Genomic DNA, 15,149 nt, shown 5'->3' with positions numbered 1-15,149 from the left:
AAAGTTAAAAGCAGAACAGTGAAAAACAGAAGGGATTTTAGTAAAAAGAAAAGAAGGAAGATTATCTGATTAAATAAGTACTAAAATTCAAGTAACACACAAAAAAGCAGGCCTAACTATAGCCCTTCATTAAAGCACTCACTGAAAATACATATTCAGCTACTCTCCTACAGTTTCCTTAAAAATGAAAGATAGATGAAAGGTAACATTCCTTGAGCTACAGGCAGTATTTTGGCGTTCTTTTCCTCTTTGTAAGTGAAGGCGTAATTTCAATTGAAAAAAGTAAGGATAAACAGCCAGAACAACATGTATCACATTTATGATACAACATTTACTTTCCAACAGAGAGTGGGAGAGTTCTCAGATTCTGTATTTCACAGTTCCCAAAACTACACGATCAACCACCCTCAGCTCCAGGTTTTTCAGAGGTATCCAAACTTTTCAGTGAAAACAAAACTGACAGCAACAGAAAACATGGCTCCCCTGGTACCAGTACAGAAATCACTGCCACACATTTCAAGCATGAACTGTAAATGCCAACGGAAGTAGGCATTTACATTTCTTACTAAAATAATAAAACAAATTACCATTTTTTCTATTACTTCTTTTATTACTGATATATAGTTTACGTTGTAGTTAATAATCTCTTATAGTTTCTATAAAGCACGGAGAATTTATTATTATTTATTCCTTGCTCTTTCTCCAGCAGTTCTGTAGTTACTTGAGGACAATACCATCACTTGGTCGCTACCTTGCAGTATTCTACATATAGTTCGGTTCATGTCATTTTTAAAATAAAAAGGCGAGTTCTTCAAAATTCAATGAACTCAAGGGGTAACTGCAAGAGAAATAATGAAGTACATACCAGTGTAGCATGAAACATCACTCTTTAAGATGACTTTTTTTTTTTTTTTTTTTTTTTTTTTTTTTTTTTTTTTTTTGGGGGGGGGGAGGCTTTTTAAGGTTTGAAGACTAAAAGCTATGATTTTTACCTTTCTTGTATATTTATCAATATGACATTGATTGGCTGTTGTGAATTACATGGGCATGGACATAACTATACTCTCAACATGTAAAACACATGCATAAGAAAATGGACAAAAGCAAAAAATGATAAACCAAAATATCTCATAGTTACCCTCACTTCCAGTTGATTGCTGCTTTAACTGTAGATAAAGGCTTTAACTAAAATAGGCTGATGTTACACAGGTCATTTGTTCTGGTTTGCAAAGCAAAATAATCTTTATTTTACACAGCATCTTCCCAGCAGTATAACTAAACCTACATGGTATAAACACACTGGTTTAGCAACCCTCCGCTATGATGCTTTATCCTTGTCTAGCTCATTTTGCATCCAATCTTAGGACACGTTATGCCAATACAAGCCATTTTTGGTGGGTGCAGCTGCATCCCCCTTAAGTTTAGATTGCACACCTTTCACCTCATTCTGCCACCTAGTTGACAATGAAGCTTATAACATTTTTCTCTGACAAGTTACCAAATACCACACTCCGACCTGCTCGAAAATACATGGTTCCTAACCTGGGAGAGGAATCCAGCTTAGGTCAAAGTTGATTCACCATTACTGCAGTACATCTAAGATTCTGAAAATAGAGGCTAAAATAGGTTCTAGGTTTTTTTAATTTACTGGTTTGAATCCAACTGCTAGTCCACTACCAACTGGAAGTACTGAACGCAACTTCAGAACTGTGACACTGAGACCCAGAAAAGATTCATTTAACTGCCTGACTCTTGAGACCAATAACACATAACAAAGGGCACAAGAACATGCCAAGCATGCATGATACTTCCCCGCTGTATTTTCCTAACTCCTACAAATCTGCAGAACAGGGACTCCATGAATCAGAAGCATGTTCTCTGCACTAATAGCCTGCAAAGAGCTTTCCTTTCTCTTTAAAATCTGTATAACTAATTTCATGTACATATGCTTACAACATCCTCTGTCTCACAGGCTGTGTGAAATCCAATGAACCAGTTTCTTTTTTCATAAAATGAACTGAGTACTACCTGTGGTTATTTTTGTCAACTGCATAAGTCGTTTAAGAAGTTTTAAGAAGTTTTATGCATCGAAAAGACTTTACAAATCTCATGTGAACACTTCCTGAGCATAGAGAGTAGGGGACAATGTAGAATACCACTTTAAATTGCATACATCTTCATTAGTTTTTCTTTATTGCTATTATTCTAATTATTAAATTTGAAGATAAAATAACTAGATATGTATATTCCCCTTGCTGATTCTCATGTACGTATGTGGATTTGGATACCAAAGGACAATGGTTCTATTCTACCAAAAGTTAGCTGAAAGGATGCTGTCAGTTAACTCGATTTTTCATTCTTTGCACAAAATATTTCAGTGTATGCCAAAGATTTGTGAGGCATTTTCTTGCTGTTATGAAGCCAAAAGGCCAAGAGCTTTTAATTTCTTTTTCAGCAGATTCCATCTATCAGTCTCTCTAGAGACTGTTTCCAGTACATGTTTTTAACACAATCATCGCAGTTTCAGATTTTGTGCAGAGATTACACACAGAATAAACTAAAGCTGAATAGAATAAAATACAGAAAAAAGGTGCAACAAGATGGGAATCAATACCTTGTTGGCAACAGGTCTGGCTAATGCAATTTGTAAAGATGTTCTGCGTGTCATCATCTACTTATTTACATCTCCTATTCTTCAAGCCTTCTGTAAAGTTCCTATATCCCCTGTCACCTTACTGAGCTATCCTGCTACTAGATCCTTTCATTTCTCCTCAAATTGTTTTGAAACATTATATCTTAATTATGTAAAACCAGAGTTACAGGTTAAGTCTTATAGTGTATACTGCATTTACATAAATATGTATGTATGTATGTATAAACACATACGTACACGCAATATATTTGATGTGCCTCAAAACCTAACACTGATAGCCAAGCAGGGAAGAAGTATTAATATTTACTCTTTGCTACACAGGATATTGAAAACAAACTCACCATGAACAGTGAAGCTCTAATTTGTGCTTCCTATGTTACCATATCATTTCTTTTCTGATTTCATGTATTCATGAATTTAAAGTTGAATTCACAGGCATTGTTTTGTGGAAATGGAAAACAGATAGATCTGACAATGAAAATAATTCTCTTTATGTTCCTTCTTCCTTAAGCCAAGGATTATAAAGAAACATACTGAATGAATTATTAAAAAATAACATAACTATATAGTGCTCTGAAGTCTGCTGGCATTTCTACTCTAAAATTAGAGAAAAATGAAATAAGAGGAAATGAAGAACAGTAAAATAACAGATCCCAAAACAATAACCATCCCACCTCAAAACCCATACATAATGAATTCCCCCTAAAACTTCTCTTTGTTTTTCTCTCTTTTTTTTTTTTTTTTTTTTACCTTAAGCCATTTATCGACACACTTGGCATGGAACTCGTGGTTACAGGGTAAGACTCTAAGTAGCTGCCTTGACTCAAAATCACACATGCACACCACACACCTAAAAAAGACAGCAAAGTTCAAATGTATCTGCTATTTAACAACACCAAACATATATTCCACACACAACTTCACAACTTTGCTGGTACAACTGCAGCATGATAGCTGCAACAGTTACCTGTATTTGTGTCTGAAGATGTGCAGTGTAGCAATGCAAACTGTGAATACTAATTGAGTTCTGTTTTTAATTAATAAAACTGTTTACTGATAATCACTGCTTTTAGTTCCTCCCCTGCAGCTGAGGCTGCAGTCTAAAGAAATGAAAAAACAGCCAGATAAACTATGTAACTTTGAAAAAGATGTATATACTTACAGTGTCTGCTCTGACTGGTGGTTGTTGGGATTGAACCTATAGGATGGGAGCTGTTCAATGTCCGCCTTTGTCAGTCCTCGTGGTTTGGCTTCTCCCAGACGTTCCGCCAAATTCAGCAATGCCTGCAAAAGATGGAAATTAGACACTTAAAAATTCACTGCTGAAACAAATGCTGGTTCCATGAGGCGTGGAGGTGCTGTTACATAGCACTACGCAACCTGGCAGCACAAATCACCCTTCTACAAAGAAAAGTTTAGAACCTTAGCTCTCCCCTACAAAACAAGACTCAGTAGAGAGATTTGTGCATCATCCTCTTTCAAACACGTTCCTGAATTATGCAGGATATTTGTTCAGGATTTCAAAATCCAGAATCAAACTTCAAACTATTCCTGCGCTCGCATATACAGCTTGGTATATATTTTGTTTCTGTAAGGTCCTCCTCAACCCACTATAAAATTAATAGTGGGGGTAAACAGGAAAAAAAATGTCAACACATTTGCTTCCTAATAATATACTGTGAGGCTGGTCCTGTGAGAGAAACACAGGAGTTCAGCGGACAGATTCTGATTCCCACTCCACACCTTGGGCTAGATGAATTGAGAGATGGAGATTTTATAATCAAACTTGAAAATGAATTCATACCACTGGGGTTTAAGGACTTCTTTTCCCACATCTTATACTCCTTCTCCATGAGTCAAAAATAGCAACAAAGAGTCTCTCATGTAATTAATTTGTACTCTGCCATGTATAATTTACACTACGTCCCTTTTTTTAGTGAAAAAAATACCACTACAAGCTTGATGGAGAGTGAATGCATAACAAAAATTAAGAGTTGTTGAAAGTTGCAAACCATTACTGATCACAGTCATTTCTAATATTTTCAAACTAAGGGTCTAAAGTCTCTGAAACAAGATGATGATGCTTCTGAACTAGCAAAAACTTACTACAGTAATGCTTGCGGTTAAACTAGCAACTGTGTGCTGCTACTACAGAGACCTTTTCAGACGAGCACAGGTGAAGAGATGCAAAATAAGAATTTTTGAAAGAAAAAGTATTTGAAGAGAAGCCCAAGGGAATCCAATAGTCTGAGAACCAGCAAAGGCACAGTATCTTGGACTGCCCCACAGCTACCTAGGATATTAAGGAGGGTTCTGCATCTGTAGGTGTGAAATGGCATACCCTCCTGAGGGTAAAGAAGGAAAGGCACTAAAACAGTTCTATAAATGTTACACTTAAATCAATTAATCCTGTGATATTAACACTACTCTGTAGTTATGTGAGTAACTTATCTTTTGAATGCGCTTTATTTCTGTTTGACGTTTAAAATCTATCACAATTCAAAAGAGGAAGCGTAATACAAAGAACACAAAGACTGAACAACTTAACGATTACTAGTCTGGAAGGGTGGTTTCTGGGAAAGAGCAATAGACAAAAAGTAAAGCACTTCAAACAGCCAGTACCACAAACAAATATAAAAGGACAGTTTCTAGATTTTGTCTTCACAGTTATTACACTTATTTGAAAGGCAAAAACAAGTCTGAAAACATAATTTATAATTCAATTTTATGTACTGCTTAAGCTAAACCCATTCTTTAAACATAGTTGTCGTTTTCATACCAACCTCATAGTTTTCTACCTCTCCATCTTCCACATCCAACTCAATGCCAAAAGCTCGTCCAACTGCAGGTGGAACTGGGAACATTGATCTACCATGAGAGCAAACAATGTATAAGGCTCAGCATCTTGCTGAAGGAAAGCACAGAAACCTGTGGCATTGCCAAAGTTATCTAACAGATCCCTTTCAAAATTACATATTCTCACAGCTGATGGACATTTTACATTTGAAATCAAGAACTGATGCTTGAAGTGAAAGAATGAAGAGAGAAACTAGTTCTGCAACTTCCCGATCCTGGCAGCACTGCTTTTTAAACTGTCTGCATACCTTAAGTGATAATTAGAATAAGACATAGCACAGTTACAAAAATATCTCTCTTGATGATCACACATTATGAAAAGCTAGTACTGATGATGAATTCACGCTCTGGATTTAAATATTTTATTTCTTGAAGTGGATAAAATATAAGCAAAGATTGGGAACCCTACACTCACCTAGCTCTCCAACACAGAAGTTTTGTAAGCCTATAACACACAATGAAGTTAACCAGGATTTGCTAGTGGATCAACTTTCATACTGAAGGCAAGCAAAAGTTCATTCTCTCACACACCATGGTGTTGGTCAAGGCAGAATCTCTTCAGACAGAGGCAAGAGCGAGCTCTTCAGATTTTAAGTTAAACAAGTGTCTTTAACCCCCAAAGTAGTATTACTGGTCAAAACTTAATGCACACAGAAATCACACATTCACAGTACTAACATAAATGCCATCAGGATGACTTTAACTGCTAGCACTGAATACCTCAGTGTGATGTTAACAGACAAGCAAGAAGCTATGACATCACACTCAGAATATAAGATGAAAAGTTAACAGTTTCACTGTGTCAGACTTCTGGTGTAATTTTCATGCCATATCTGAAACTATGCAAAAAGAAACTACAGACCTGGTGACAACATCAGGTGACAACATGATTATCTCTTTGTCAACATTACCTTTGCCACCAAATAATCCTTACACTTCCAAAAGTGTAATGCTTACTTGCAAAAAAAGAATTTATGAAGACCAGGTAAATCTAATTTTGTACACCTGAAGTCCCACAATGAAATACAGATAATAACTCCTAAATGCTACTTGTCACACATTTTCTATTTCTTTTCCAAAAATAGCTTATCAGAGGGGTAAAAGAAGCTCAAATAGTGTAATAGATCAGCAGCTCAACCAATAAAGAGTGAAACATAACAGAATCCTCCAACCTTTCTATTTCAAAATTAAGAACAAAACCAAAATATTTTGAGTAAAGACTCTTAGGACTTCACATGACAGTTTAACTATTAAATCTACAGAAGTATCCAAGAAGTAAGTTTTGAACTATGTCAAACATCTTTATGTAGAGTTCAGAAAAAAAACACACAGCAGGCACAAAACTACTGTACTTGTATTTTCCCTTGCACAAGTGTGTATCTTATCCACAACCGGTTGGAAATTTTACACAGGTATGGAAGTTTTCCTCCTTCCTGGTGCAGCAGAGCTATGCTTGCTCTCTAGTAGAGTCCAACCATAAAAACTGCAGGTCTCTGTTAAGACGAGTGGTTAACTCACATTACTTTGTAATAACCTACATGGAAGAAAATGTACTTTGAACTTACAGCACATAAGGTAGTAGGCTAGGATGGTAAGGGTGTGGAGGTATTGGCTGCTGTGATCGGTATCTGCTGCGCCCTGTGAGTCTTCGAGGCATGAATGGTGGGTAAGGCTGCAAGAGAGAAGAAAATAAGCTTCCTCTGAAACCTCTGGAACCGGTACTTTTGTCCAGTTCTGGGCTTCTGGGTACAAAACAGAGAAAGGGAGGTACTGAGAGAGTACAGAACAGGGCCACTGAGATGATGGACTGGAATATCTCTTCTATGAACAGAGGTTGAGAGAGCTGGGACTGTTCCGCCTGGAGAAGAGAGGACTCGGGGGATTTCATCAATAGGTACAAATACCTGAAGGAAGGGTGCAAAGAGGATGGAGCCAGGCTCTTTTTCAGTGGTGCCCAGTGCCAGTACAAGAGGCAACGGGCACAATCTCGAACACGGGAGCACATCAAGAAGCACTTCTTCACTGTGCAGGTGACAGAGCACTGGAACAGGTTGCCCAGAGAGGTTGTAGAGTCTCCTCCTTGGAGATCTTCAAAAGCCACCTGGACATGGTGCTGGACAAACAGCTCTAGGTGTCCTTGCTTGAGGACAGGGGACTGGACCAGAGGACCTCCAGGGGCCCCTTCCAACCTCAACCACTCTGTTATCCTGTGATTCAACATTTGGTTTTCCTAATCATGAAACAAACTGAAATCTGAATATCAAAACCCAATTTCAATAAGGCATCATTCAAAAAATCCAGCCATTTTGGACATTTGTGCGTCCAAAAAGCCTCAGCCTCTTGTAACAATTTGAAACAAAAAAACGTATCAGTAATGCAATCATACCATTCCACGTGAAAAAGTAGTAACACGCAGCAGAAATCCTTGCAAGACCTTTTGTACCTAGTTCGCATGTACGCGAGGCTTTGGGATGCAAATAAAACCTGAACTACAGACTCCTTTGTAAATATAACAGTCCAGGTTTTAGGCTTGGTGCTATTATGCAGTCTTGTGCACAACACAAAGAAAAATCTTAAAAAATACAAACAAACAACAACCACCACCACCCTCTCTAAAGATCTATAACTGTTACCTTCACGAATTCTTTCACTGGCATAAGACTACTACTGGTAGGGGGCAACATGACTATGCACTACAGCAGAATCTCTGATCAGGATTTAAAAAAGCAGCACTGTACAATAACACTTAAAATAAAGGTATTCTATCAGCAGAGTTAAGTTTGTACAATTTCTGCATACGGACAACGCTTAAGGAGGCTTTCAAGCCTACAGCTTCAATTTCCAGGGATAAAGCAGGGCTTCAGTATTTTTCATTTGCATGCCAAACCCTTCACTTAGATACTTAAGATTTCAGTATTATTTTTTGTAATTCCTTGTTTTACCTAAAAGAACAGGGACATAAATGGTAGAGATTCTTCATTTAATCATAACTTGTTTTTTTTTTTTTTCCCAGAAATATTCAAGGTACTAAAAGTACCTATTAATTTTTAAAGCTGAAATTGATGAACCATTATTGCACTGATTTTTTAAAGGCCTGGAGGCATTTATTTCTTTGGAACAAAGAACACTCAAAATCTTTATAAACATGTATTTATTCTTCCATGTTTGAACACACAAAAGCCCAGCACCACCAATAACTAAAGACCCTTAACTTTACAAGAGAAATATACCTAATAGATAGCCACAGTTTTACATTAGATTTACATACTAACATGAACACAACGTGGAAAAATAGGGTCTTTTTCTTGAAAAAAAAATCTCACACTAGACAGAGAAAACACTAGCCTTACAGCCTTGTGAATTCTGCAATCCAGAAATATCATTAGAAAGTGCTGTGCTCAGTTTTCAGTTAATTGACTGAAAGAAAATCAGAGATGCAGCCATTCCATTATAATCTTAATATAAATAGATCATTAGTGATAATTTGAAGAATATCAAGCTTTTCTTAAAATCATTTTGAATCACTGGAAAAATCTGAAAAATAGTCAGGATTCCTTTATAAAAGATCAAGATTACACATCTATTCCATCCCTAACCAGTATACAACCCAGAATTAAAGCACCAAAGAAAAATAACATGAAACCTGCATCAACATGCTATTTTATTTGCTATCTATTTTTAAGGACTGAACTTAGAAATTACAAAAACTTCACTCCAAGGATGTTTGAGATATCGTGAATAAAATCCAAGCAACTTAGAAAAGTTTCATTAGTGTATGTGAAAGTGTATCATAGTGACTGAAAATTTCATGGGAAGACCATTCACATTAACTATATTGCGTGATTTCAAGGAGATGAATAAAGAAAAGTTAGCTCTATGTTCTGTTGTTGCAGGCCCTAAAATTTCATTTTCATTTAAAGGCTGAAGCAACAATGTGCCTCTAAAACCTTCTGACAACTTGATGCACAGGTCAAATATTAAAAAAAAAATACTGACTGACAGTTATTTCTTCAAGCATTACACACATGGGAAAGGCTTTTTCAAAACAAAACCAAACCCAACAGACCAAAGTGCACCACAAAGATCCTAGAAGTAGTAGAGACACTGAAAGCACAAGTTTCAGCACAGATTTTATCTTGCACCAGGTTTAATTATTTTGTGTTCTTGAAGTTCAACTGCCTACAGTCCTATAGAAAGCTGGCTTAAAAACACCATGACTGCTTTTGTAATGAAGTATAGCCTGTAGTATGGAAGCACCCTATACAATTGCATGTCTGTATACTACAAACATTCCAGGAAAAAAACAAGCCCTACTATTTCTAAAAATTCTCGTTTTTTTCTGGCCTGCAGAAACTCAAAGAATGGATGAAAAATTAGTTACAAGATATGCGACAACAGCTTTTCTGAAACACGCTAACTAGTTCCTATAGTAGAAGTCTTGGCAATGCGGAAACGTTTTCAAAGTAACCACTATTCACTGTCTAGATAATATTATCAGAAATCATTTACTGGTATCAACAGTACAAACTATACTTAACTTGAGTAAAATGGGCTTAAAATACTGCATTATGCAGCTGTAGTCATTAATGGACTACAACTGCAAGAAGTGCAAGTTTCTGACAAAATATACTACGTATTTGAGCGCAAGACAGCTAACAGCATGACTGAGAATACAGTACGTAAAACAATACTTACAACACCAAATGACACTTCCTGGTGTAAAGGATCATGAGTTAAGAACTGGAGAGGAGCTGAGGGAGGCAGCGTTGGTGGATGAGCTGAGGGAGGATACGTAAAACCTCCTACAGGAAGATGTTCTCCAAGTAGTTCTACTTCATTTTCTATCCTTTGAAATGGCTAAAAAAACCAAACATATATATATATATATTTGCTGCAGTAATAGAGATATAATATTTCCGCACTAAAGAACTGCAATCTCAGATGCATACTCCGAGTTGCTGCAGTCAATTTTACAGGATAAAAAAATTACAAGTAAAACAATACTCACATTCACAGAATAACAGTATGAACAACTCCTGCATCATTAACATTACCAAAAAGCAAAGACAACACTACACTTTTGATATTAATTCAATTTTTCCAGCTAGCCATGCTAAATGACCAGGAATTTATGCCATCTAGCAAATACTGGAATAGCTGTCATTTCCTGTCTGTTGCATTTTGCAGGACAAATATTTGCTCTCCTTCTTGCCAGGCTGCTCTCACTGTACAGCTATGTGAGAGGAAAAAAAACCTAACAACCAGAGACAAGAACTAAAATTGGTTTAGACATTCTGAGAAGAGGACAGCGAACACAGACACTCCAGTGGTATTGAACTGCAAACGATACAGTGATCAAGCAAGTGCTTTCCTAGGAGGACAGTGCAAGCAGTCCTATCAAGAACAGACAGTCCATGAGATTCCAGTTCAATACTGTAATCTAGTCAACTGTAGTACATCTACAATTATGCAGAGAAGAACCTAGGTGTCCTTGTGGACAACAAGCTGGCAATGAGCAGGCAGTGGAGACCTTCTCACTCTCTCCAATTTCCTGAAAGTAGGCTGTAGCAAGGTACAGGTTGGCCTGCTGTCTCAGGTGACTTACAATAGGATGAAGGCTAACAACCTTAAGTTGCATCAGGGTAGGTTCAGGTTGGATATTAGGAAAAATTTCTTTACAGAAAAAGTGGTGAGGTACTGGAACAGGCTGCTCAGGGTGGTGGTGGAATCACCATCCTTGAAGGTGTTCAAGAACCACATGGATGTGGCACTAAGGGATGTGGTGTAGTGGGCATGGTGGTGATTGGTTGGTGGCTGGACTATGAGATCTTAATGATCTTTTCCAGACTTACTGATTCTACGATTTGAGGGTGACATGTCACTCAGTGAGGCTGTGGAGTCTCCTTCTCCGGAGATATTCAATACTCACCTGGATGCTTTCCTGTGGAACCTACTCTAGGGAACCTGCTTTAACATGGGGTTGGACTAAGCGACCTGCAGAGGTCCCAACCAATCCCTAAAATTCTCTGATATTGTCAGGTTCAACAGTTCCCAATGAACATCCAAGAGCTGTCGCTGTTTCACTAAAACATCGTTCTGTTTCCGATGCTAAATTTCTCGTTTAAGGAAACTCAGCTAAGAAATCCATCTTCTGGCAGCAGGGCAAAATGCTGTTTCCGTTTCATGCAGAACAAACTTTTAAGTCAGTGCATTCTCAAAGCATTAAAATACAGGCTATTTGCCAGAGCTGAAAGTTGGCAGCCAAATCCAGTCAATAACCCAAGTAACCAGCTGAAGCTAAAACCAAAGTTCACACATTTTCTGAAAGAACGTCTTATAAACATTACTGCTGAAAACTGTATTTTTCCAGCTGTTCACTCATCACCTTAACAAAGCTATTACATCAGTTATCCATACCTGAGGTTTGGCAGAGCAGGTCTTTAGAAATCTTTAAAAGTCACAACAGAACTGTTTTCCATTTTTGCATTAGTAAAATATTGGCACCTTCTTGTCACAGGGGCAAACAAATGGATGGGAGATAACCCATATGGGTTAGAGATAACCCTAGAGTAAGAGCTGTATTCCAGAAATGAAAATCTAGTTTTGCTCCTCAAATGAAAAGTCACATTTTCCTATGTTTGCATAGTCCCTATCGCTAAGCCAAATCTGCTTGAGCAAAAAGTGCCAATAACTTCTGCAAGTGAAAAAGAGAAGAAAGGGAGAGACTACAGGCTCTTGAGTACGTCTGGAAGCCCTAAGGTTATCATGTTCTAGTGAAAACACTGTCGTTTAAAAATTAACTGAGAAGTAATACAATGGATGCATATAATGAGAGCAACATTCTGTCCTTTCCTATCTCTCTACTATGTTTTCATCAGAGACAGCTACTGTTCTATACAGTTTCGTCCGGATTCTCTGTGGCTTCCTGAAAAAGAAGTACCTGAAGAAGGCGGTAAGGACATACATTCTTTTGACAAAAAGTAAAGGCTCAGGGAGAAACAGCACTGACAATAGCTGATGAAATTTGAAAAGAAGAGGTGAATTTTAAAATTTTTTCATCTTCACACTAAGTAGATGAGGGACTTGCTAGGGAAGCAACAGTGCAAAATCCTGTTACTTTAAACAAAATCAGTTTCCTGAATGAGGTATCAGTACTGTTTGTGCTGCTAGCCATACCAATTTTAAGGAGAGAGAGTAAGAAGTATTACTTACCGAACGTGACTGCTGCGCTTGGAAAGGAACAAACTGTCCTGGAGGAGGCAAGTGAGGAGGGTGGTGTGGAGAAAGATGAGGAGGGTGCAAAAGGAACGGGTCACTAGAAATAAGGGGTGGAAATGCTGCATACGGTACTGGTAGGTGCTGAACTGAGCACGCTTGAAGCATCTGAAATAAAATGAAAACAATATATATATATTTTTTTATCTCTAGCACAAAGTTCCTACACAACAATCCGTGTTTATCATGGAAAGACATTAAAAGAAAGCATTTGTCTGGACTCCTTGGAAAAGCTTCCAAAATACACATAAATAGTAATTCAAATACACAGTGACTAGCGTACCACAGACTCGAACCATAGCGTGGTAAGCTAGCGTGCTAGCTATAAAGCAGCTCTCACTTCTTGAAGTCAATGGGAGTTGGGATTTTCTGTACTCACTACTAGATGGACTCCTAAGTAAAGAGTAACTTCCTCCCACGTTTTACCTTCAAAATGACATACCAAAACAAGCGTTGCAAACATTTAAAGATGTAAATGTAGCTGAGGGACTAGCAGCCATGGGACTGTGCCTTAAGACATCCTTCTTAACTCAGTTCTATACTTTGAGGGTAGTCTTATGCTCTGAAGCAGGCAGGGATATACTTACTGCAGAAATAGCTCTCTCTCTCTTATCTTTGAAACTACTCATACAACACAGAAGTGATGAATGCATTGCAGGTGAGCAGGAATGTGCTTCCTGGAAGAGCTCAGTTTTTACTTCCAATTCTAGATATGGAGGAGCATGAAAACCTTCATTCTTTTTCCTGTTCTTTGAACTGTCATCAGAACGCCAGGCGTCCGTGCTAAATTTTTGCTCATTTAAAGAGCAACTCATAACACACTTGTTAGCTGAAAACAGCAACATCTTTGTTTTAAATTAACAAAGATGTTTATTAACACAGTTTTAAATTTTAAATTCCACCACTCTACCTGCAAGCCTATCAAATTTTACAAAGTAACGCGTAACAATCAGTTTTGATCTCTCACCATTTTTGTCTTCCATTACACAACGCATACTGTGCCTGCTGACTACAATGGCAAAGTAGGAAAGAGATCTAGTGTAAGATTAGGTTACATTAGTGAAGATGGAATTATTACTTCATTTACTGTAATCACCAAACATAAATCTTCATGTGCACTGAAACAGTAACATTAATTTGACATAGTATTTTTTAGATGCTGACTATTCCTCACTCTCAGTTACTTGCTTGTTTCTATAAGAAAGTGTTTCTATTATTAAAATACAACTGTTACTGTATTTTACTAAACTCGAAACAGTTCTCCAAGGTAGTTGAAGCTAAGCTTACAGGTACAACACCACTCCTCTATAAAATAGGAAGTACTTCTGGGGAACAGTTAAAATACTTACATTATTCCCTAATTCTATGACTTAATAGAAGAAAGTGTAAAGTCTGTCTGCTGATGTTACATAATTTCTATCTTAATTCTTCATATGCAGTTGTACTGCATCCATTCTCTCAACACACCTGATTAAGTGCTGTATGTGTGTTCCAAGCAACCTTGTTAGATATAATCCAACTCTTTATTTGTGTATGCATTTGAATGACAGCTGTACTGCTGAACTATAAAATGTTTTGCAAATGATACAGATAATGTAACTGTCAAAGCAGAGTGTACAATTATTAATGTTTATTGTTTGGATTCTCCTAAATCCCGTTATAGCTTTAGATTTGTCTCCTTAGGCCACGCCTTGCCATCTCTCAGGAGGATAAATGGCTTCTGGGCAACCTGAATGTACATTACCCTTACTCTTCAACAAGCAGCTTAAACAAAGAAGTAGGTGATCACAACAAAGGTTTTGTTTTGGTGCCACAGGCTTGTTTATGTCCTCTGGTCACAGAACATGCAATAGGGGAAAATACAGGTTACATACTGCTGGCAAATGCATAGCTGGCAGAGTCCAATGTATACATCAACATTACAAATGTATATACCAACTATATGTAGTTGTATGTATGATATTACAGATTTATACTAAAAAACAGTAAAAAAAATAAAAACCTGCAACTCTTTCAGCAAGTTCCACAACTTTCATTTGTACAGTTGAAACTTCTTGGGGGTATCTCTTCTTCAGCCCTAGTACCTGTTTGCACTTAGCGGGGAAATTGCTACAGAACAGCATAGCGTGGAAATGCTATGAACTAGAATCTCTGGAATCATGCATCCCTGAGTTGATACATGAACATTTCTAAGAAAACAGATCACATTCTTTCAATTGTAAAGGTGACAAAAGTGAGTACATCAAGGCACTTTATTTCACACCCAGAAAGGCTGAGAGAGACATCATTATTAAAGAATACTTTAATTTTGTTAGTGCATTTCTAGATCAGCCTCTCAGCTTTTACTGATCTTACCACTTTTCAG

At 37.3% G+C, this 15,149-nt stretch overlaps 1 protein-coding gene across 7 annotated transcripts in view; it reads right to left on the bottom strand.

The window, feature by feature from the left end:
* Window positions 1–15,149, bottom strand: part of RNF38 (ring finger protein 38) — an 88,281-nt gene that overhangs the window by 4,001 nt on the left and 69,131 nt on the right. For 6 of the 7 annotated variants that reach the window (XM_021380154.1, XM_021380155.1, XM_021380152.1 and 3 more), the window contains 5 exons: window positions 12,722–12,892; window positions 10,205–10,366; window positions 7,075–7,181; window positions 5,437–5,521; window positions 3,816–3,937 (listed from right to left, as the gene is read on the bottom strand). In XM_021380154.1, coding sequence (XP_021235829.1) covers window positions 3,816–3,937; window positions 5,437–5,521; window positions 7,075–7,181; window positions 10,205–10,366; window positions 12,722–12,892 — 647 coding nt within the window. Of the gene's footprint in view, window positions 1–3,403; window positions 3,504–3,815; window positions 3,938–5,436; window positions 5,522–7,074; window positions 7,182–10,204; window positions 10,367–12,721; window positions 12,893–15,149 lie in introns of all 7 variants that reach the window. The other variant, XM_021380153.1, reaches the window with a different exon arrangement.

This window comes from Numida meleagris, chromosome Z (genome assembly GCF_002078875.1).
Source record: "Numida meleagris isolate 19003 breed g44 Domestic line chromosome Z, NumMel1.0, whole genome shotgun sequence".
In the NCBI taxonomy this organism is placed as follows: domain Eukaryota; kingdom Metazoa; phylum Chordata; class Aves; order Galliformes; family Numididae; genus Numida; species Numida meleagris.
Note: the sequence above shows the minus strand (reverse complement) of the source record. Positions and strands in the feature narration are given on the sequence as shown.